The following is a 25,019-nucleotide window of genomic DNA, read 5'->3' on the forward strand; positions in this document are numbered from 1 at the left end:
AATATAAGATAGTCACTAATAAATCCAATAGGGAATTCAGGAGAAACTTCTTTACCCAGAGAGTTGTTAGAAGTGGAACTCACTACCACAGGGAGAAGTTGAGGCGACTAGCATAGACACATTTAAGGGGAGGCTAAATAAGCACAGGAGGGAAAAAGGAATAAAAGGATATGCTGATAGAGTGCGATGAAGTAGGGTGTGAGAAGGCTTGTGTGGAGCATAAACACCAGCACGGACCCGTTGGGCCAAATGGCCTGTTTCTGTGCTGTAAATGTTATGTAATTCCAGGGCCAGAGCCGAGACCAGCTAGAGGACGGTCTTGATTGTCTGGGGTAGTTCAACTTGATGCCCTTGTGGGGTCCATCCATGTTCACAGCAACATGGTCTGATGTGAAGGGGCACAGATTTGTGTTATATGTCACTGAAGTTGCATGTTTAGCCATGAACTCATTGAATGGCGGTGCAGGCTAGAAGGGCCGAATGGCCTACTCCTGCACCTATTTTCTATGTTTCTATGTCACACAGTATAATACCGAGGCACACTGACTTGAGGGTGGGGGAAGGGGGGTGGGCTCAGAGTCGTTCTTCAGACTGCTGGGTTGGCTGATCTCGGTTGGGGTGGTGATGAGGACCTGAAGCTAGCCACAGTGTTCCCGTTCTCAGCCACTGTCCCTCACCATCCAGTCACCCTCCTGTAAGCAGTTATCAGGTGAGACCAGGACCAGGCTCAGCTGGGACACACCCATCAGCAAGAAGTCACTCATCAGGAATCTGCCCTCCTGCCACAGACCTTCTCGCCCCAGGGACTGCGTATTGGGAATTTGGGATACTGCACCCATTTGCCTCTTCACCTGCGATCCCAATCTGCATTTCTGGCCCACAAAGTTGTAGCCAGAAGCGCAATTCCATCAAATCTCCCACTGAAGATAATGAGGAGGAGCTGTACAAGAACATGGCTGCTTCCTTTGGCGAGGATTGTTGTTGCTGGCACTGCCTGTAAACGGAGCTCCTCTGCTCTGCGATCACTGATCTTGCGAGAAGCCACTGAAATGTCAGATTGCACGGTGGGCTGGCTACGCTTCAGACACAAGCATCAACTAATATTGGTTATTGATCCAGGAAGTAAATCCGCTGATCAAGCAGGGAACCACGCTCAAAGGGAGCGAGGTTGGAGATCGGGATATAAAACCATAGCACTGATTCTCCCTCCCTTCAGCTGAGGCTCCCATTCCCCTTTCCCCTTAAATCTCCAGCCATCTCACTGCAGACTGATAACTAGAAACCCAAGTAGTCAATGAACCCAGCGCATAGGACCAGACACGGATACCTCTGTTGCCAAGACCTGCCTGTTTGTTGAAGTAATCTGTGTTTATTTTGTCATTGAAACTAGTTGGTTTAATGAATGAACAGAGTCTGAGACAACACACTTTCTGGTTTAAGTATGTGTTTACACCAAATAAGAACATAAGAAATAGGAGCAGGACGAGACCATTTGGCTCCTTGAGCCTGCTCCGCCATTCAATAAGATCATGGCTGATCTTCTACCTCAATTTCACTTTCCCACCCTATCCCCATATCCCTTGATTCCCCTAGAGTCAAAAATCTAGCGATCTCAATGAGATGTTGGTTGAGGGATAAATATTGACCAGGACACAGGGGAGAACTTCTTTCCTCCTCTTTCTAACAGTGCCGCGGGATCTTTGATCCATGAGAAGGCAGACGGGCTCGGCTCAATGCCCCATTCGGAAGGCAGCGCTTCTGACTGCTCAGCACTCCCTCAGTACTGCACAGGAGCCGCAACCACTCACGTTAATGTTGTTCTGTGAACGCTCGGATGTGAAATCCCAATGGCTGGGAGGAGGGAGTAGGAGGGTTTACGAACCCAAATTGCAGATGCTGAAAGAATTATAGTGTCAGTGTTTAAGCACAAGATGAGGAGGAATTTCTTCACTTGGAGCGTTGTGAATCTTTGGAATTCTCTGCCCCAGAGAGCTGTGGATGCTCAGTCGTTGAGTATATTCAAGGCTGAGATCAATAGATTTTTGGATATTAAGGGGATATGGGGATCGGGCGGGGAAGTGGAGTTGAGGTCGATGATCAGCCATGATATTATTGAATGGTGGAGCAGGCTTGAGGGGCCGAATGGCCAACTCCTGCTCCTAGTTCTTATGTTCACAAAACCTTTACAAATTGGCTCAGTAATTCAGCTCATCAATCAGACCAATTACTCTGCATATTACCTCAAACTTGATAGCAGCTCACTCTCCACTCCCTTTTCCCTCAGTCGCACTCCCCTCATTCCCCCTCTCTCTTTCATTCACTCTCTCCCCTCACTCTCTCCCTCACTCCCCGCTCACTCTCTTCTTCACTCCCCCCTCACTCTGAGTATGTCCTGCCTGACTATTCCTGGGTGGTATAATCGGACATGGATGCAACGTATGATGAACTGAATGGTGCAGAAAGAAATGAACGTAAGAACATGTGGCAGTGGGACAGTAAATGATGTTTGCACTCTGCTGCAAGGGGAGATCAGGCCTGAGGTTTTGCTGTGATAATCATACTCCTGAAATAAACAATGCCTTCTACTTGCCACTGGCTTTAGAAACGAATTCTGTGTTTATTTGCTTTCCCCCATTTTATTGTGCTGCCTGTCTAGCCTTGACTCCCATTGAATCATAGAACGATACAGCACAAAAGGAGGCCATTTGGCCCATCATGCCTGTGTCGGCTCTGTGAAAGAGCGATCCAGTTGGTCCCACTCACCCTGCTCTTTCCCAATAGCCTTGCACATTTTACAGAGATAAGATCCATCTGGCAGGCGGGTGGGTTTTACACGTTAGTGATGCTGGTGGGAAGCTTCTCCCAATGGGAATGCATATTGGAAATTCGTGCGTGCTGACCTCTGAACCCAGTTCCCATTGTGCAAAGCACGACACTGCGAGAATGAAAGTATAAACTCAACCCCACTGTCTTTGGCTCCCATAGTTTTCAGTTTGCATGCAGGTGCATTGAGATGTTTTGTTTTGGTCTGGATGCTGTCTCAATGAATGACCCCAATGGCACCCCGCTGTAAATAAACCCACCAGACAGGTTGTTCCTCATGTGTCGGATTAAACACTTCCTGCTTCCCCTTCACACCCTTTCTCAAATGTCCGACTTCCACATGGCGGGTATGATGACATGACTGTTGCAGGCTGACGTTGTACGCAAGGTCCTCGAGCCCTGGGGCAATTGGGTCCGATACTTTCCCTGTCAGTGCTGGTTCAGACATGTGCAGAGGCGCCTATCAGTTCTATTAGTTGCAGTTTTGTTTGCGTTCTGCTAATGTATTGGTTTGCCTGCCTCATTGAATCAACCATGGAGCAGTGAGGCCCCTTGTGTTTGTATCAAGCCTGTGGCCCTCAGTGTGTTTAATACCTCCAGTAACATCTGTACCACGATCTTATTTTTACAGATTCCCCATTAAAAGCATGTGGCCTCAGTGTGTTTAATACCTCCAGTAACATCTGTACCACGATCTTATTTTTACAGATTCCCCATTAAAAGCATGTCATCACCCACTTGGGATGGACTGCATGCTTTCCGTTTCCCATTGGCTCTAGAAACTAATTCTGTCTTTATTTTCTTTTCCCCCATTTTATTGTTTTACCGCACTGTCTATTGTCTTGTTTAACAAACCACTTGTAGATCTCCCTTCAGAATAAAAGTGTTGGAGAAGCTCAGACGGAGCGTCTTGAGATTTCATCACAGAAACTGCACTGTAAAAAACTTTGCAGTATTCCCGAGCTAGCCGAGGAATGCGGAGAAAATGCAGGAACGCAGCCGCCCAAAATAATAGAAGGCAACCCAAACTGGGCCGGTAGGAGAAAGGTAGAGGTGCAATCAAAACTGGAGAAAGGATTGCAGAGTGATAGAACGTGCAAAGCCTACCTGCAAGACAACAGACAGCAATCATTCCCCATATCATCAAAGAGACACTCTGGGGAGCCAAGCAAACCTCCTCCAAAGGCTGCTTCCAGTATGGATGATTGCTTGTGGGAAGATAGGGTTAGCAGACTAAGTAGAGAGGCCACAAGGAGACCAGACAGTGGATTAGACTGTGGCAGAGGGGAAGAGGTGACATGGTCTATGAGTAACGGACAGAGCGGTGTAAATCTGAGCCTTCCGGCAGCAGGAGAGGACACTGGCTCAGGGACCGCTGGCTGCCCAAGCACCTGCAATGGCCCCGTGCAGTCAAGGGGACGCAAGAGACCTTTACAAAGGCAAGTTAGCGTGGAAGAGGACTACTTCAGTGCGGAAGCTTCAGACGGGAGATCCATGTCAGTCTCAGATGTTGCAAGTAGGGACCCACCAGAATGCAGAGCTGAGAAGATTGTCACAGAGGACAATAATGGAAGGGACATTCTCTCCAGAGAAGAGAAGCAGGTTGCCTGGAGAACTAAGTTAAAATCGAGTAGCACTAGTGTGCCAAATGCAGTTGCAATATGTGTCCACAGGGACAAGCAAAGATCACTGGTGTGTGAAATAAAACTCCCTCCTCCCATCTGCTTGCCAATCAGTCTCATTCATTATTCCTAGACTATTTTTCTTTTCTCTGCTTATTTATTTCCTTCTATTTTTGTGTCAGTATGTCTCATGGTATGTTTCCGCTCTGCCTGGCTTTGGTCACCACACAATGCCCCAAAACATCTCGGTCAAATTTTCATTCGCTTGCAAAGAGCCCGAATCCACGCAGGGTTTATTCGTGCCCATCGCTACCACTGTTGATTTTGGCCCGTTGCTTTTCTGTAGATTAGAATTTATCCCCCAAGTAGAACTGCTTTTCTTTTCTTAGTTTCTTTGCAGTAGAGTGAAAATTGAGCGAGTTTCCCGGTGCCACGATTTACCTCCCTCCGTCTTGATTTCTCTCCCCAGATTTTAGGCAACCCATCGGGATCCGGACGCACGTCAGACAGAATGAATCATTTGGGCCGAAGGGCATCTCATGGCAGCGCCGCACAGAGGGGGCGACCCATGACTGTGCCCTCCATCGGTGAGTTAAACCCCTAAACAGAGATAGTAGGAAAGTGGGAAGGGAGATGTCCCTCTACATAAAATCATTCAGCACAGGAGGAGGCCATTCAGCCCGTCATGGCTTTGCCGGCTCTGAAAGAGCGATCCAATTAGTCCTACTCCCTCTGCTCTTTCCCCACAGCCCTGCAAAATTTTCCTTTTCAAGTATTTATCCAATTCCCTTTTGAAAGTTACTATTGATTCTGCTCCCACCGCCCTTTCAGGCAGCGCGTTCCAGATCACAGCAACTCGCTGCGTAAAAAAATTCTCCTCATCTCCCCCTCTAGTTCTTTTGCCAATTATCTTAAATCTGTTTCCTCTGGTTCCCGACCCGCCCGCCAGTGGAAGCAGTTTGTCCCCATCAACTCTATCAAAACCGCATTGTAGTAACAAAAATATATTTAAATATCTTGTTGTAAATAGGCACAGGAAGGATCTTCCCCATGTGATTGTAACACATGTTACTTAAAAGTAAATTTAGCTTATTCACCTGACAAAGCATCCCATTTTGGGCTCGGTTTACATGCTGTAGTAGATGGGGCTGAAATTTTCAATCAGCGATTCAACACAGAAAGCTGTCTGAAAACCAAGAGCAGTCACAGGGGAAATGAGTCAAATCTCTGCGAGTTCAGTAAGTCGCAACGAAGGGCAATGTTACCATGCAGTTTACTTTGTCTTTGTGACGTCTCCTGTTTCCCGTGTAGAAATCACAGTGGACAGTAACAGTGAGGGAGGCCGGTCACGTTCAGGGAGTGAAGGCAATATCTCTCCAGGAAGAGAGGACGCTTATTATCGCAACATTGCTGGCCGAAGGAAATGGCCGCTCCAACGCAGCATGGCGTCCGAGAATCGATATGGTAAGTAGCAACCGGCTCCCGGTAAATTCTCCATCTCACCACAACACAGAGTCCTTTCACACCGTTAGTAAATAGTGCGAGTGATCACTATAACTAGCTGAGCGCTACAACATAAGGCTGGTATACTACAATCTCCAGTGCTGCACTGTCGGAGGGGCAGTACAGAGGGAGTGCTGCACTGTTGGAGGGGCAGTACAGAGGGAGTGCTGCACTGTTGGAGGGGCAGTACAGAGGGAGCGCTGCACTGTCGGAGGGGCAGTGCAAAGGGAGTGCTGCACTGTTGGAGATATCGTTGTTCGGATAACATGTTAAACCAAGACCCCGTCTGCTCTCTCAGGTGGACGTAAAAGAGCCCACGGCACTATTCAAAGAGCAGGGGAGTTCCCCCTAGTGTCCTGGGGCCAATATTTGTTCCTCACTCAAAATCACTAATGCAGCATATCCAGTCATTATGACATTGCTGTTTGTGGGAGCTTGCTGTGCCAGAATTGGCCACCCCGTTTCCTACATTACAACAGTGGCCATACTTCAAAAGGTGCTTCATTGGCTGTGATGAGCTTTGGGAGGTACTAACGTCGCGAAAGGGGCTATATAAATGTAAGTCTTTCTTTTATAAAGAAACTTCGACTATCGAAAGAAAGTACTTGCAATTATACAGCATTTCCAGTCTGTCTGTGACCATTTCTGTTATGTATGTAATAAGAACATAAGAATTAGGAACAGGAGTAGGCCATCTAGTCCCTCGAGCCTGCTCCGCCATTCAACAAGATCATGGCTGATCTGGCCGTGGACTCAGCTCCACTTACCCGCCCGCTCCCCGATAAGAACATGTAAACCTGTAAATACCATGTCTAACCACCAGAAGGCTTATCCCCTGGAGTCCCAAGGGATCCCACAATCCCTTGGGAGCACCTGTATATAAGGCGGCCTCATAGGCTGGAGAGGCACTCTGAGATCTATATAATAAAGGACTACGGTCACACCTTACTTTGAGCTTGCAGTATCTAATCTGACCCTTTATTCAAGACATAACTGGCGACGAGATACAAATGATGAACCCCACCGCAACAATGCAGAGAACTGTGGGCATCCTGGAGAAATTTTCGGAGGGAGATGATTGGGAAACCTTTGTGGAGCAACTCGACCAATACTTCCTGGCCAACAAGCTCGAAGGAGAAGCGAATACTGCCAAACGAAGGCGATCCTCCTCACCGTTTGCGGGGCACCAACGTATGGCCTCATAAAAAATCAGCTCGCTCCAGTGAAACCCACAGACATGTCATATGATGAGTTGTGCTCACTGGGTCCGGAAGCATCTAAACCCGAAGGAAAGCGTTCTGATGGCGAGGTATTGGTTCTACACATACAAGAGGTCTGAAGGTCAGGAAGTGGCGAGCTACGTCGCCGAGCTAAGGCGCCTTACAGGACATTGCGAATTTGCAGGACACTTGAAGTACATGCTCAGGGACTTCTTTGTACATGGCATTGGCCATGAAGTAATACTTTGCAAACTTTAGACTGTAGAGACCCCAACCTTGAATAAAGCCATAGTGATAGCCCAGGCATTTATCGCCACCAGTGACAATACCAAACAAATTTCTCGGCACACGAGTGCTGTTGCAAGTACTATGAACAAAGTAACGTTTTCAAATCGAAATGTACAGGGCAGAACTTACACGCCTGCAGCTGCACATCCGCAGATGACTCTCTAGAGTCCACCATCAAGGGTGGTGAATACAAGGCCATTAACATCTTGTTGGCGCTGCGGGGATGATCATTGTTTCCATTCATGCCGCTTCAAAGGATACGTTTGCAAGGGCTGTGGAACAATGGGACACCTCCAACACATGTCATCATAGGCAGTCCCTCGGAATCGAGGAGGACTTGCTTCCACTCCTAAAATGAGTTCTTTGATGGCTGAACAGTCTGATACGAGAGCAACAGATCCTGTTACAGGAGGGACAGACATTCGTCGGGGAAAGGGGTCGGTAGGGTTGGTATGGCGCGCACTCCTTCCGCTCCCTGCGCCTGGCCTCTTTATGCTCCTTGCGTCGAGACTCAAAGAGCTCAACGCCCACCCGGATGGACTTTCTCCACCTTGAACGGTCTGCGGCCAGGGTCTCCCAGGTGTCAGTGGTGATGTCGCACTTTACCAGGGCGGCTTTGAGGGTGTCCTTATAACGTTTCCGCTGTCCTCCTTTGGCTCATTTACCATGAAGGAGTTCCACATAAAGCATTTGCTTAGGGAGTCTCATATCTGGCATGCGTACTATGGGGCCTGCCCAGCGAAACTGATCGAGTATGGTCAGTGCTTTAATACTGGGGATGTTAGCCTGGTCGAGGACACTGATGTTGGTGCGCCTGTCCTCCCAGGAGATTTGCAGGATCTTGCGGAGACATCGTTGGTGATATATCTCCAGCGACTTGAGGTGCCTTCTGTACATCGCCCATGCCTCAGACCCATACAGGAGAGCAGGTATTACTACAGCCCTCTAGACCATGAGTTTGGTGGTAGATTTGAAGGCTTGGTCTTCAAACACTTTTCCACAGGCGGCCGAAGGCTGCACTGGCGCACTGGAGGCAATGCTGAATCTCTGCATCAATGTCTGCCTTTGTTGATAAGAGGCTCGCGAGATATGGGAATTGGTCCACGTTGTCCAGGGCTGCGCCGTGGATCTTGATGATTGGAAGGCAGTGCTGTGCGGTGACAGGCTGGTGAAGGACCTTTGTCTTACGGATGTTAAGCGTAAGGCCCATGCTTTCATATGCCTCAGTGAATACATTGATTATATCCTGGAGTTCAGCCTCTGAATGTGCACAGACGCAGGCATCGTCCGCATACTGCAGCTCAGTGAGAGAGGTTGGGGTGATCTTGAACCTGGCCTGGAGGCGGCGTAGGTTAAACAGCTTCCCACTGGTTCTGTAGATTAATTCCACTGCAGCGGGGAGCTTGTTGATTGTGAGGTGGAGCATGGCGGCAAGGAAGATTGAGAAGAGGGTTGGAGCCCTGTTTGACCCCGGTCCGGACGTGGATTGGGTCTGTAATGGATCCGTTGGTAAGGATCACGGCCTGCATGTCATCGTGAAGCAGGCGAAGGATGTTAACAAACTTTTGGGGGCATCCGAAACGGAGAAGGACGCTCCATAGACCCTCACGGTTGACAGTGTCAAAGGCCTTTATAAGATCGAAAAAGGCCATGTATAAGGGCTGGCGCTGCTCCCTGCATTTTTCCTGCAACTGGCATACTGCAAAGATCATGTCTGTTGTGCCCCGTAGGGGACGAAATCCGCATTGTGATTCCGGGAGGAGCTCCTCGGCCACAGGGAGAAGACGATTGAGGAGAACTCGAGCGACAACTTTCCCAGTCGCTGATAGCAGGGAGATTCCCCTGTAGTTGCCGCAATCGGACTTGTCCCCCTTTTTAAAAAGTCACAATCACTGCATCTCTGAGATCTCCCGGCATGCTCTCCTCCCTCCAGATGAGAGAGATGAGGTCATGTATCCACGCCAACAGCACCTCTCTGCCATATTTTAGCGCCTCATCAGGGATTCCATCTGCACGCATAGCCTTGTTATTCTTAAACTGTTTTATGGCCTTACGTATATGCAGGCGAGCTGCTAATCCTGCAAACCACCATGTTGCAGAGGAAGACAGATCCACGGTGGATCACAACGAACCAGAGCCTCAGATCGAGGAGGCAAAGGTATATGGGGTGCACACATTTACCACAAAGGGTCCCCCGATAATGTTGAAGGTTGAATTAAATGGACTCCCTGTGTCCATGGAGCTGGACACAGGCGCAAGCAAGTCCATAATGAGCAAAAAGACTTTCGATAAATTGTGGTGCAGCAAGGCCTCGAGGCCAGTCCTGACTCCCATTCGTACTAAACTGAGAACGTACACAAAGGAACTGATTCCCGTAATCGTCAGTGCTACCATAAAGGTCTCCTATGATGGAGCAGTGCACTAGTTACCATTCTGGGTGGTACTGGGTGATGGCTCCACACTGTTCGGCAGGAGCTGGCTGGGAAAGATACGCTGGAACTGGGACGACATCCGAGCACTTTCGTCCGTCGACGATACCTCATGTGCCCAGGTCCTAAACAAGTTCCCCTCACTGTTCGAACCAGGCATCGGGAAGCTCCAAGGAGCAAAAGTGCAGATCCATTTTATTCCGGGGGTGCGACCCATCCATCACAAGGCGAGAGCGGTACCGTACATGATGAGAGAGAGGGTGGAGATCGAGCTGTTCAGGCTGCAACGAGAGGCCATCATTTCGCCGATCGACTTCAATGAGTGGGCCAGTCCGATTGTTCCAGTCCTCAAAGGAGATGGCACCATCAGAATCTGTGGTGATTACAAAGTAACTATCAATCGTTTCTCACTGGGGGATCAATACCCGCTACCGAAGGGAGACGACCTATTTGCGACGCTGACTGGAGGGAAAACGTTCACGAAGCTGGACTTTACCTCGGCCTACATGACTCAGGAGCTGGAGGAACCATCGAAAGGCCTCACCTGCATCAACACGCACAAAGGTCTCTTCATTTACAACAGATGCCCGTTCGGGATTCGATCGGCCATGGCGATATTCCAGAGGAACGTGGAAAGCTTGCTGAAGTCGGACCCGCGCACTGTGGTCTTCCAGGACAACATCTTGGTTACAGGCTGGGATATCGTCGAGTACTTGCAGAACCTGGAGGAGGTTCTTAGTCGGCTTAATCATGTGGGGCTCAGGCTAAAACGCTCGAAGTGCGTTTTCCTGGCACCTGAAGTGGAGTTTTTGGGGAGAAGAATCGCGGCGGACGGCACCAGGCCCACTGCTTCGAAGACGGAAGCAATCAAGAACGCACCAAGACCACAGAACATGACGGAGCTGCGGTCGTTTCTCGGACTCCTCAACTATTTTGGTAACTTCTTACCGAATCTTAGCACATTGTTAGAACCCCTGCACTCTCTACTGCGTAAAAGAAATGAATGGATATGGGCTAAAAGCCAAGAAAATGCCTTTGAGAAAGCTAGGAAGCTGTTATGTTCAAACAAATTGTTTGTGTTGTACGATCCATGTAAGCGTTTGGTACTAGCGTGTGATGCGTCGTCGTACGGGGTCAGGTGTCTAATGCAACAAGCTAATGAATTTGGTAAATTGCAACCGGTTACTTATGCACCCAGAAGTCTGTCTAAGGCTGAGAGGGCCTACAGTATGATCGAAAAAGAAGCGTTAGCATGTGTTTACGGGGTAAAGAAAATGCATCAATATCTGTTCGGGCTCAAATTTGAATTGGCAACCGACCACACGCCACTTATATCCCTCTTTTCTGAAAGCAAGGGGATAAATACGAATGCATCGGCCCGCATCCAGAGACGGGCGCTCACGTTGTCTGCATACAACTACGCCATCCGCCACAGGCCAGGCACAGACAACTGCCGATGCTCTCAGTATGCTGCTTTTGCCCACCACAGGGGTGGAGATGGCATAGCCCGCAGAGTTAGTTATGGTAATGGAAGCATTCGAGAGTGAGCAATCACCTGTTACCGTCCAACAGCTTAGAACCTAGACGAGCCAAGACCTCTTACTGTCCTTTGCATTAAAAAAAACTGCTCCACGGGAGTTGGTCTAGTGTCCCGTTAGAGATGCAGGAAGAAATAAAGCCGTACCAGCAGCGCAAAGTTGAAATGTCTATACAGGCAGACTGCCTCCTGTGGAGTAATCGGGTAGTGGTGCCAAAAAAGGGCAGGGACACTTTCAGTAGTGATCTCCACAGCACCCACCCAGACATCGTAATGATGAAAGCAGTAGCCAGATCCCACGTGTGGTGGCCCGGTATCGATGCAGACTTAGAGTCCTGCGTGCACAAATGTAATACATGTTCACAGATAAGCAACGCACCCAGGGAGGCGCCACTAAGTTTATGGTCCTGGCCCTCCAAACCATGTTCCAGGGTCCGTGTTGACTATGCAGGCCCATTCTTGAGAAAAATGTTCTTAGTGGTTGTAGATGCGTACTCCAAATGGATTGAATGCGTGATAATGTCGGCAAGCACATCCGCTTCCACCATTGAAAGCCTACAGGCCATGTTTGCCACACGTGGCCTGCCTGATGTCCTTGTAAATGACAATGGCCCATGCTTTATCAGTGCCGAGTTCAAGGAGTTCATGACCCGCAATGGGATCAAACATGTCACATCTGCCCCGTTTAAACCAGCGTCCAACAGTCAGGCAGAACGAGCAGTTCAAACAATCAAGCAGAGCTTGAAAAGGGTAACTGAAGGCTCACTGCAGACTCGCTTATCTCGAGTCCAAGCTGAACTGCTCATGAAAAGGGCACTCAAGACAAGGCGTTAGTCCACCCTGATCTACACGAACAGATAGAGAGCAGGCGGCTTCAACAGAATACACATGATCGCGCAAATGTGTCACGCGAAATTGTGATAAATGATCCTGTGTTTGTGTTGAACTATGGACAAGTTTCCAAGTGGCTTCCTGGTACTGTTTTGGCCAAAGAGGGGAGTAGGGTGTTTGTGGTCAAACTCTCAAATGGACTCACCTGCAGGAAACACTTGGACCAAACCAAACTCAGATTTACGGAATATCCAGAGGAACCCACAATAGACTCCACCTTTTTCGACCCTCCAACGCACACACACACACACACACACACACAAGTGGCAACCGACCCAGCGGTTGACCACGAAGCAGAACTCATCACCCGCAGCAGTCCAGCAGAACTCACCACACCCAACAGGGCCAGCTGCGCAGCAGCCCAGCGAGGGCCCAACAAATGACTCACCAAAACCAGCATTTGCACCGAGACGATCAACCAGGGAAAGGAAGGCCCCAGATCGACTCACATTGCAAATAGTTACACTATTGACTTTTGGCGGGGGGGGGGGGGGGAGTGTTGTTATGTATGTAAACCTGTAAATACCATGTATAACCACCAGAGGGCTTATCCCCTGGAGTCTCAAGGGATCCCACAATCCCTTGGGAGCACCTGTATATAAGGAGGCCTCACAGGCTGGAGAGGCACTCAGATCTGTAATAAAGGACTTACTTTGAGCTTGCAGTATCTAGTCTGACCCTTTATTCAAGACATAACAATTTCAGCACAGTAACTAAAGTCTGCACCATAATTGGATGATTCATTGTCTGAACGGTCTGGTTTTGCAGACAGATACTGTGGTCGAGAACGCCTGTCTCCAGAGATTTATGAAGAGTCAGAGGCTGATGTGTGCAGTGAAGACCTGCCACCTCGCGTCTTCGTGGCTCTCTTTGACTATGATCCGTTATCAATGTCACCTAATCCTGACGCCGCAGAGGAAGAACTTCCATTCAAGGAAGGACAAATTATTAAGGTAAGGCCTTCTAGTAATGGGCGAGTGTAGCGTGCTCGGGGGGAACAGGGGACTTTGGGCCTCTGGTTCCCAAAGCTCTCCCACACTGGGGATTTTCCTCGCCTGGTGTCCGGGTCTGTTGTGGACTCATTGACAGAGATTGATCGCTGTGATTGATCAACGACTCCAGTATCGTTGGATCGTGCGACTCCCAGGATGGGAGAAGCTGAACTCGATGGACCCTGGTCATTTATCATCTAGCAATCCCTATATTGCTGTGATGCAGAGTGTTAGTGTATCTGATTAACAGTACAATGTTAAATTAGCTATAAACCTTTATAGTTAAAGATTAAGGTACATTATCTTTGTTGATTGTTTGATTCCTTTTTTGTGCTGCTTTTTATAGTTGTGTTTAACCACTAATAATCCAGTCTTTAAACATGTTGTCGCCTCTCAAATCTGTGCCCATCTTTCCCGCAACTCAATGTTTGAACCCAACCCGGTTTATGCCCCTGTCACATAACGGCTCATCAAAGTCACAAACGACATCCTCTGTGACTGACTGGTAAACTGTCCCTCCTCGTCTTCCGCGACCTCTCTCTAACCTTTGACACAGTTGACCACACCATCTTCCTCCAGTGACTTTCCTCCCTTCTCCAGTTCAGTGGGACTGCCCTTTCTTGGTTCTTTCCTATCTAATTGTAGCCAGAGCAAGTGCAGTAATCATGTTCCACCCTCACACAGGGATCTATCCTTGACCCCCTCTTCCACATCTACATCCTGCCCCTCAGCGAAATCATCTGAAGACATGGCTTCAGCTTTCATGTGTACACTGACGACACCCAGCTCTACTTGGTCGCCCATTTAGAACTGAGATGAGGAGGAATTTCTTCTCTGAGTTGGGAATCTGTGGAATTCTCTGCCCCAGAGAGCAGTGGAGGCTGGGTCATTGAACATATTTAAGGTGGAGACAGACAGATTTTTGAGCGATAAGGGAGTAAAGGGTTATGGGGAACGGGCAGGGAAGTGGAGCTGAGCCCAAGTTCAGATCAGCCATGGTCTTATTGAATGGCGGAGCAGGCTCGAGGGGCCAAATGGCCGACTCCTGCTCCTATTTCTTATGTTCTTCTGTATCTCTCCACCACCTCTCTTTCTCTCTCTCTCTCGCACTCCACACCTCTATTATTAAACAGCTTGTCTGACCTCAAGTCCTGGGTGAGTTGCATTTTCCGTCAGTTAAACGACGGAAGACCACGCGCACCACGTTCAGTCCCCACCACAAACTCCGTACTCTCGCCACTGATTCCATTGCCCTCGCGTCTTATTGGGCCCTGAGCTGTGCTTCCGACCCCATATCCTCTCCATCACCAAGACTGCGTACTTCCAACTCTGTAACATCACCTGTCTCCAGCCCTGCCTCGGCCCATCTGCTGTTGAAACTCTCATCCAAGTCTTTTGTTGCCTCTAGACTCGACTATTCCAATGCCCTGCTGGCCGGCCTCTCATCTTCCACCCTCACCTCATTCAATACTCAACTGGGTTTTTTTGGCTTGAATTCATTGGGTTCGGTTTTGTGTTGTGGTGCATGTGAATTTTAGGAAATACTCTGACAAGGTGCGACACAAGAGATTATTGGAGAAGATTATGGAGCTAGGAGGTGGGGAGCAAACTGGATTAAGAATTGGTTAGAAGGAAAAAACCAAAGAGTCGGAGTTCATAGAATCTAGAAACTTACAGCACAGGAGGAGGCCATTCTGCCCCTCTTGCCGGTGCTTTGACAGAGCAGTGGTGCTCCGTCCCACCCCCCACTTTGTGTCTGTAACCCTGTAAGTGCCTCAGTGCCCGTCCAACTCCCTTTTAAAATTATTGATGGAATCCGCTTCCACCACCTTTTCAGGTTCGAGCGTTCCAGATCCTGACAACTGTCTGAGTGAAAAATGTTCTCCTCATCTCCCCTCCAGATCTTTTGTCAATGATTTAAAATCTCTGGCCTCTGGCTATTGACCTACTTGCCAGAGGGAACAGCCTTTCTCTCTCTACTCCATCAAGACCTCCCATCGTCCTGAAAACCTCTATCGGGTCACCTCTTAACCTTCCCTGTTCCCAGGAGAACAGTCCTAACTTTTCCAACTCTCCTCATAGCTGAAGTCCCTCATCCCTGGTAACATTCTGGTAAACCTTCTCTGTACTCTTTCTAAGGCTTTTACATCTTTCCTGCAGTGTGGTGCCCAGAATTCCAGCTGAGGTCTAACCAGTCATTTATAAAGTTCCAGCATGATCTCTTTGCTTTTATATTCTATGCCTCTATTTATAAACCCAAGTAATCCATGTGTTTTTAGCCACCTTATCACCTTGCCCCGCCACTTTTAAGGATTTGTCATCTACACGTTTCAAAGTCGGGCCATTTATAGTATAGTCTTTGCATATTAGTCCTCCCAAAGTGCATCACTTCACACCTCCATATTGAACTGTATCTGCCGTGCCTCTGTCCATTTCACCATCCTGTCTGTGTCATCTTGAAGTCTACAACTATCCTCATCACCATCTACTGCTTTGCCAAGTATTTTATCATCCACAAACTTTATAAAGCTGCTCCCTACACCCGAGTCTAGGTTGTTTCGAACATTGAACAGAGTAATGGACCCAAAACTGACCCTTGCGGAACAGCACAGCAAACCACCTCGCAGTCTGAAAATCATCATCCACTGGGTCCTGTCACTGAGCCGATTCCATATCCACACCACCACACTCCCCTTCCTTCCATAGGTTAAGATGTCTGCACTCCTCAATTTCTTCCCTCTTGAGCAGCCCTAATTATAATCGCTCCACCATTGGTGGCCGTGCCTTCAGCTGCCTGGGCCCCAAGCTCTGGAACTCCCTGCTCAAACCTCTCTACCTCTCTTTCCTCCTCCAAGACGTTCCTTACAACCTACCTCTTTGACCAAGCTTTTGGTCATCTGCCGTAATTTCTTATCTGGCTTGGTGTCAAATTTTATTGTCTTCTAACACTGCTATGAAGTGCCTTCGGATGTTTTGCTACGTTAAAGGCGCTATATAAATACAAGCTGTTGTTGTTTCCATCTTAACAAGCCTCTTGTGTGTAAGTTTTTCAAATGCGTTTCGAAAATCTATATACACAAAATCTGCACTACCTTGATCAACCTTCTTTGTTACCTCATCAAAGCATTCGATCAAGTTCATCAGACACAATTTACCTTTAACAAATCCATGATGGCTCTCCTTGCTTAATTCATGCCTTTCCAAATGAAAGTTTATTTTTTCCCTGATAACGGTTTTCAATAACTTCCACACCACCGATGTTAGGCTGACTGGCCTGTAGTTTACTGCTTTATCCCCCTGCCCTTTCTTCAATAGTGGTATAACATTAGCAATCCTGCACTCCTCTGGCACTACTCCCGGATTCAATGAGGATTGAAGGATTGTGACCAATGCCTCTGCTATTTCTACCTTTGCTTCTTCCAGCAACCTAGCATGCATTCCATCTGGACCAGGTGACTTACCAACTTTCATAATAGTAATCTTTTTTAGCACGTTTTCTCTATCTATTATTATCCTGTCCATAACTTCCTTCTCCTCTTTTAATGTAACCTTCACATTATTTCAGGGCAGTTTCTCAGAATGGTTGGAAGTGGGTAATGGTGTTCCGCAGGGGTCAGTTCTGGGCAACCTCTGTTCATTGTGTGTATCAGTGATTTGGATGCAGGGCTAGAGGGAGTGGTATGAACATTTACAGATGGTACCAAGAAAGGAGGTAGGGTTAATTCTTTAGAAGACCAAAGGAAGTTGCAAAGGGATATTGATAAAAGGGGAGATTGAGATAAAAAGTGGCCGATGGAATCCTGTGTCAGTGAGATGATGCATTTTGGTAAAAACACAACAGTAATTGTGTGAATGGCTCAGGGCTGTGAGGGAGCAGAGGGATTTGTGGGGACAGGTTCACACGATGAGGCTGAGGGAAAGCTAATGGAATTCTAGGCTTTATCACTAGTATAGAATATAAAAGCCAAGAGGTAACGATGAACCTGTATAAAACTTTAATAACGCCTCAGTTCAAGTATTGGGTCCACACTATAGGAAGGATATTGAGGCTTTGGAGGAAACCCAATACAGATTTGTGAGGATTCTGCCTGGTATGAAGGAATACAAATGCCATATTGAGGGAACGGTAGCACAGTGGTGATGTTACTGGGCCAGTTAATCCTGAGGCCTGGACTAATCATCTAGAGACATTGGTTCAAATCCCACCATGGCAGCTGGGAAATTTAAATTCAGTTAATTAAATAAAGCTGGAATAATGGTGACCATGGAACTATTGGATTGTTGTAAAAACCCAAATGGTTCACTGATGTCCTTTTGGGAAGGAAACCTGCCGTTCTTACTCGGTCTGGCCTACATATGACTCGAGACTCTCAGCAATGCGGTTGACTCTGAAATGGCGGCTGACCACTGCCTTCTCGAGGTCAGTTCGCAATGGGCAATAAATGCTGGCCATGCCAACGATCAAGAACGGATAAATTTAAAAAAAGAAAGACTTGGAAAATTAGGTCTTTTATAACAATGCAGATTACGGGGCAATATGATCAAAGTGTTTTAAATGATGAAAGGATAGGACAGGGTAGATAGAAGCAGACTGTTGCCAGTAGTTGAGGGTCAAGAACAAGGGGCCACTGATAGAAGATTAAATGGAAGAGATTTAGGACAGAGGGCAGAAGAAACTCCCTCACAGAGTTGTGAGGGTAAGCACCAACATGGACCGGATGAGCCGAATGGTATCCTAGCTAATGCTATTCCCTCAGTCAATAACCACCAAAAACACATTACGTGCTCGTTCACGTCACTTGCTGTGTGTGGGAGCTTGCTGTGCGCAAATTGGCTGCTGCATTTGCCTCCATCACAACAGTGAGTCCACTCCAAAAGTACTTCATTGGCTCTGAGGTACTTTGGGACGTCCCGAGGACGTGAAAGGTGCTATATAAATGCAAGTCTTTCTTCCTTATTTGCTCAGAGTATATTCCACATGTCAAGTTTGTGTTTGGGTGGGGGGGGGGGAGCGGGGCGGGAGTCCGCGGGTGGGTGGTGATGGTCTGCGTTTTATTGAGAATGAATACTTTTTTAGGTCCATGGGACTAAAGATGCGGACGGATTCTACCACGGAGAGACAAACGGAAGAGTGGGTCTTATCCCGTGTAATATGGTCTCTGAAATCCAGACGGACGATGAAGGGATGATGGATCAGCTGGTGAAGCAAGGTTACCTGCCCCTCAACACCCCGGTGGAGAAAATTGGTATTAGTCATGGTAAAACTAAGAGCTGCTTGACCTGACTGTGCTTGGTATGCATTCATTTGCGGCCTTTAGATGCTGTGCACCAGATTTGCATTAGGCAGTGGTGGATGTATGCATTGAACAATAGGAAGGGAGACTTGTGTCTCTGATTGTTAACACAGCCTTGATCCAATCAGATTGGAATTTGGTGCATTCTGAAGGAACACACAGGACAAAAAAACACCAGCGTGCAAACACGAGAAGGAGAAAGCAATCCCTTGTCATATGGAAGATAGCAAACACTGGCTGCTATGGGAGCAGTCTCGATCCCCAGCAGTGAGAGGGGAGGGGAGAATGGGCTAAATAATCACAGCAAAATTAGACTCTCGCAAAATGATCTCTCTAGATAATTTACCCTATCTATTAACGTGGGGATTCCAGCGAGATCATTACACCTTTTACAATTCAATCTGCCTCACAGGCAACTCATTGCAGCAACTTTTCATTCGCGACCATCCCAGGTAACAGCTGCCAGAGAAACAGCCCGCTCCCCCAAACCCAGTGATATCCCGAGCCCTTGGACACTGCATCCACTGCAGCCTGTCCCCAGCCTCACCACAAACACCTTGCGCTCATTCACTCCTGCTTCGCCTCTTAGATTCTGACAGTCTATTAACACATTATTTTACGCCCTTGAAGGTGTAGCAGAAAATCCGCTGGATGCTTCACGTTTTCTCTTCTTCTTTGTTTTTATTTGTACGCATCCCTTTCCTGAAGTCAACTCTGAGCGTTACAAAGAGAGTGCGCGCTCTGTTAACCGCAGGTCCCGAAAGTCTAAACGAGGTCTGTGTAAACTAACTTGTTTAATAAAAGTCGTGTGCTGTTTTTAGTTTTTGAATGTGCTGATTTGCTTTGGGCTGATGAAGTGCATAATTGTGTTTCTTTTCATTTTTATTTTGTATTTCGATGCTTGTCTAACTACTTAAACAATGTCTGTGGTGTGTGTGTGTGTGTGTGTGTGTCTGTGGATGCGTGTGTGAGTGAGTGTTTGGGTGTGGGTGTGTCTCTGTGTGGGTGTAAGTGTGTCTGTGTGTGTGTGGGTGTGGGTGCGATTTCCATTTAACTTACTTTCCTCATTTTTCAGTCATGCCTTTTTTCTCAGTGTAAGCAATCAAGGGGACGTCTCTCTGTGCCGTGCCTGACCAGCTGCTCTGGGTGGAGACAGTATTTGTGGGAGGACAAGTACAGTTTCCATCCATCACAAGTTGCACGATTTGGTCCACCCCACCCCAACCCCCGCCCAGCTCACTTCTGATCTCGCCTCCCCAATCGACAGTCGCTCACCAGGTTGCCAACTGGTATCTCAGCAACTTCAGAGAGACGAGCCAATGAGAACCAAACCAGGAGACACCACCAGATCCCAGAGCAGCAGCGTATTCTTGCTGGGAGGCTCTGGGATCTGTGCACTGACAAGGTGTGACCCCTGACAGCTATGTGCACACCAGCCATCTTCTCTTTTTTTGGGTGTGAATTTCCTCTCCCCCTCCCTTCCAATCCCTCTCCTCTCTCCCTGCCCCCCCTCCCCACCACCCCAGAAATGAACAATCCCAAAAGGCCAGAGTCTTATAATCTGATCCCCTGCACCAGTTCCGATCGCCTGTGGGGTGATGGGGGTCGGAGAGGAACTTTCCACATTTTTTTTTTCTTTGCTAATTGGCTTTAATCTGTTTTTTTTTTCTCCTCTCCTGGAAGATTGCGTAGCTGTGGGTGGGATGGCAAGTGTCTGAATCATGAAGCAGAAGGCATTGTGACTGTGTGGGACAGGCTGGATGGACCAGGGTGGCCAACCCTCCAGGATTGGCCTGGAGTCTCCAGGAATTAAGGGAAAACTAGGAGAAAAAGCATTTGAACATTTCTGTTTATTACTTATAAAAATTTTGCAGATGGGGGAGGGGTGTAAAAAGGGTGTTTCAGCGGGGTGGGGGGGGATCATGTGATTAAACTTCCAGCAATATGTCCAACCAGAGTTGGCGACCCTATAGATGGACCAGGTCCTTCCCGTCCAGCACTTTGATGCGTGGGTATAAAGACCCACAGTCGCAGTCCGACAACAGTCAGGGCAGATATCCTCTGGTCACTGTGTATTGTTGACTTTGTAAACATAGCAGGCAGATTCAAAGTTCCAACTTATTCTCTCTGGAATCACTAACTGATTGGATTTATGGTTTTGTGACCAATGGTGACCAGAGGAAATCTTCCCTCCCCTCCCCTGATTGTTTGCAGGATGAGGAGTGCCAGTCATGAGTCTGTGTCTCGAGCGGTGTGTCTCTCACCTTCCCAAAGGCTGATGTTGTACCAATTCAAGGATCGTTTCTCTCCTCCCTGCGACACCAGATAGACTCAAAAAAAATGCGGGGAGGGGGCAGAAGATGCAGAAATAACCTAGATAATCTCCGCGCGAGAAGGGAATATCAGCGTGTGTTATTTAAAATCTGCATTTCCTGTGTACTTTACAACAGAGAGGAACAGGCGGAGCAGCCGGCAGCATTCGATCGCTACCCGGAGAATGGTGGCTCTGTACGACTATGACCCAAGGGAGAGCTCGCCTAACGTTGATGTGGAGGTAGTGATCTCAAATAATCCGCCACTTACATTGCTAACTGGATAATCTACAGTTCTCTATTAAAAAGTCTGTTTTTAAGGTGCATTCTAGAACAACAGAGGGAATCCTAGACCCATAGAATGGTTACAGCACGGAAGGCCATTCGGCCCATCGAGCCTGTGCCAGCTTTCAGCCAGTCCCACTCCCCCGCCCTTTCCCCGCAACCCTGCAAATTTTTTTTCTTCATGTACTTACCCAATTCCCTTTTGAAAGCCACGATTGAGTCTGCCTCCGCCACCCTTTCAGGCAGCGCATTCCACGTCTTAACCACGTGCTGTGTAAAAAGGTTTTTTCTCATGTTGCCTTTGGTTCTTTTGCCAATCACCTTAAATCTGTGTCCTCTGGTTCTCGACCCTGCCACCAATGGGAACATCTACTCTGTCCAGACCCCTCATGATTTTGAACACCTCGATCAAATCTCCTCTCAACCTTCTCTGCTCCAAGGAGAACAACCCCAGCTTCTCCAGTCTATCCATGTCACTGAAGTCCCTCATCCCTGGAACCATTCTCGGAAATCTTTTCTGCACCCTCTCTAAGGCCTTCACATCCTTCCTAAAGTGTGGTGCCCAGAATTGGACACAATGCTCCAGCTGGGGCCGAACCAGTGTTTTATACAGGTTCATCATAACTTCCTTGCTGTTGTACTCTGTGCCTCTATTTTTGAAGCCCAGGATCCCGTGTGCTTCTTTAACCGTTTTCTTTACCTGCCCAGCCACCTTCAACGATTTGTGCCCATATACCCCCCGGTCTCTCTGTTCATGCCCCCCCTTTAGCATTGTACCCTTTAGTTATATTGCTTCTCCTCTTCGACTGAAAAATGTATCACTTTGCATTTTTCTGCATTAATTGGTTTTTACTCCTTTTTTTTGTTTTCCTCACCCCCCTTTGAGGGGTCTTAACAGAGTAAATAGGGAGACAGTCCTGAGGGAGCGCCGCACTGTCGGAGTGGCAGTGCTGAGGGAGCGCCGCACTGTCGGAGTGACAGTACTGAGGGAGCGCCGCACTCTGAGGGGCAGTGCTGAGGGAGCGCCGCACTGTCGGAGGGACAGTACTGAGGGAGCGCCGCACTGTCGGAGGGGCAGTACTGAGGGAGCGCCGCACTGTCAGAGGGCCAGTACTGAGGGAACGCCGCACTGTCGGAGGGGCAGTACTGAGGGAGCGCCGCACTGTCGGAGGGGCAGTACTGAGGGAGCGCCGCACTGTCGGAGGGGCAGTACTGAGGGAGCGCCACACTGTCGGAAGGGCAGTACTGAGGGAGCGCTGTTCTGTTGGAGGTGCTGTCTTTTGGGTGAGATGTTAAACCGAGGCCCCGTCTGCCCTCATGTAAAAGATCCCATGGCACTATTCAAAGAAGAGCAGGGGTGGTCAATATTTATACCTCAACCAACATCAGATTATCTGGTCATTATTACATTGCTGTGTGTGGGAGCTTGCTGTGCACAAATTGGCTGCTGCATTTCCCACATTACAACAGAGACTGCAGTCCAACAGTACGTCACTGGCTGTGAAGTGCTTTACGATGTCCTAAGGCTGTGCAAAGTGCTGTAGAAATGCAGATTCTTTTTTGCTTTCTGAAAATGACAGTTTATCAAAAAAACGAAAGTTTAGTTATCTACTCGTGCAAGATGCTATATAAATGCAGTGTTTGTTCACAGTGGTGGATTCTGAGTGGTTGCGGCAGAGACCCGAGGCCTAAATCTCCGCCGCTCTCCTTGATCCCTGGTGCTGTGACCAAAGAACGATCAAAAAAATCGTCCCCCTCAATCATGTGTTATATAAAGACGACTGTGGTTGAAAATGGGTTCACGTCTCTGTTTCAGGCGGAGTTAACATTTTGTGCTGGAGACATCATCAGTGTCTGGGGAGAGCTGGATGAAGATGGATTCTATTATGTAGGTTTACCTTTAACTGCATTAAAAATGAACTTAATAGACATCATTTTTAAAAATTGAACAGTAAGTAAAGAAGTTATCGTTATTGTGCAGAAATACTGCTCATTATGCACTTGTCTTTTGTGGGATCTTGCTATGCACAAATTGTCTGCTGCGTTTTCTCACGTTAACCGTGACTACACTTCAAAAGGTTGTGAATCACTTTGGGACATGAAAATTACGGTGTGCAGCATGTAATCTCTATCTTTCAGGTATATTTGGCCAGCATTTATTGCCCGTCCTTAATTGCCCCTTGGGAAGGTGGTGGTGAGCTGCCTTCTTGAACCGCTGCAGTCCGTGTGGTGAAGGTGCTCCCACAGTGCTGTTAGGGAGGGAGTTCCAGGATTTTGACCCAGCGACGATGAAGGAACGGCCGATATATTTCCAAGTCGGGATGGTGTGTGACTTGAAGGGGAACGTGGAGGTGGTGATGTTCCCATGCGCCTGTTGCCCTTGTCCTTCTAGGGGGTAGAGGTCACGGGTTTGGGAGGTGCTGCCGAAGAAGCCTTGGCGAGTTGCTGCAGTGAATCTTGTAGATGGTGCACACTGCAGCCAGGGGGCGCCGGTGGTGGAGGGAGTGAGTGTAAAGGAAAAGCACGTTGCCGTGTCACACCCCAAAGTGCTTCAGATCCAATAATTTATTTTTGGAGTTGCAGTTGCTGTTAATGTAGTTAAATGTGAGCACAGCAAGATCCACAAACAGCAAAATAGAGCAACTAATACATTTTCAGAAGGGAGCTAGATGTGTTCCTGCGCTTGGAAGGCATTGGGAGTCATTGAGTAGATGGGCCGATGGGGAAAATGGCATCTGTCTCATGGAGCCAACGGGAATTAGAGAACAAATTGCCAGAAAGGTTTTCTTCTCTTTTTTTTTGTCTTCCATGAGGTTGCAAGGCTGGAAGGCAGTGGTTGGGGGAGGGTTGGGATGGGATGGGATGGGTTCAGTGGTGTTTGCAGGTTGCACCACGTGAGATGGGACAGATAGACCACTGCCAGAGAGATTGCTGGTCCTGTGCGTTCCTCCATCTAAACGTTGCTACAAGCAAACCTCTACTACTCAAAGGTATGGGTAAAGTTTGAATAAATCAAAGCGGTGGAATTCTTATAAATTCAGTCTTTGTGTATGTGCGAGCTTAATTTCCAGAACCGTTATGTTTAACTCTATACCAAAATATCTAAATATAACTTTGTTATAGTTATCTTGACAATTGATATGATCCATGTTTGTCATTCAGTTAGACCATCTGTACCTCAACGCAACTCCATCTACCCACGTTTACTCTGTATCCCTTGATTACCTTACCCAAGAAAAAACATCTCAGTCTTGAAAATTTTAATTGATCCTCAGCATCCACAAAAGTTTTTTTTTATTCGTTCATCGGATGTGGGCATCGCTGGCATGGCCGGGATTTATTACCCATCCTTAATTGCCCTTGAAAAGATGGTGGTGAACCGCCTTTTTGAACCACTGCAGTCCATGTGGTGAAGGTGCTCACACAATGGTGTTAGGGAGGGAGTTCCAGGATCCTGAGGAACTCCCCCAGCAACAATGAAGGAACGGTGATACCTTCCAAGTCAGGATGGTGTGTGACTTGGAGGGGAACATGGAGGTGGTGGTGTTCCCATGCGCCTGCTGCCCTTGTCCTTCTAAGTGGTAGAGATCACGGGTTTGGGAGGTGCTGCCGAAGAAGCCTTGGCGAGTTGCTGCAGTGCTTGTAGATGGTACACACTGCAGCCACGGTGCGCCGGTGGTGGAGGGAGTGAATGTTGAAGGTGGTGGATGGGGTGCCAATCAAGTGGGCTGCTTTGTCCTGGATGGTGTCGAGCTACTTGAGTGTTGTTGGGGCTGCACTCATCCAGCCAAGTGGAGAGTGTTCCATCACACTCCTGTAGATG

The 25,019-nt window shown here is 48.0% G+C and overlaps 1 protein-coding gene across 5 annotated transcripts in view; it reads left to right on the forward strand.

The window, feature by feature from the left end:
- The window catches only part of rimbp2b (RIMS binding protein 2b), a 78,459-nt gene that overhangs the window by 39,367 nt on the left and 14,073 nt on the right, over positions 1-25,019 (forward strand). For 4 of the 5 annotated variants that reach the window (XM_070888146.1, XM_070888148.1, XM_070888149.1 and 1 more), the window contains 6 exons: positions 4,915-5,032; positions 5,757-5,909; positions 13,082-13,266; positions 18,383-18,563; positions 21,050-21,153; positions 23,013-23,084. In XM_070888146.1, coding sequence (XP_070744247.1) covers positions 4,915-5,032; positions 5,757-5,909; positions 13,082-13,266; positions 18,383-18,563; positions 21,050-21,153; positions 23,013-23,084 — 813 coding nt within the window. The remainder of the gene's footprint in view (positions 1-4,914; positions 5,033-5,756; positions 5,910-13,081; positions 13,267-18,382; positions 18,564-21,049; positions 21,154-23,012; positions 23,085-25,019) is intronic. The other variant, XM_070888147.1, reaches the window with a different exon arrangement.

The sequence above is a fragment of the Pristiophorus japonicus genome, chromosome 8 (assembly GCF_044704955.1).
Source record: "Pristiophorus japonicus isolate sPriJap1 chromosome 8, sPriJap1.hap1, whole genome shotgun sequence".
Lineage (NCBI taxonomy): Eukaryota > Metazoa > Chordata > Chondrichthyes > Pristiophoridae > Pristiophorus > Pristiophorus japonicus.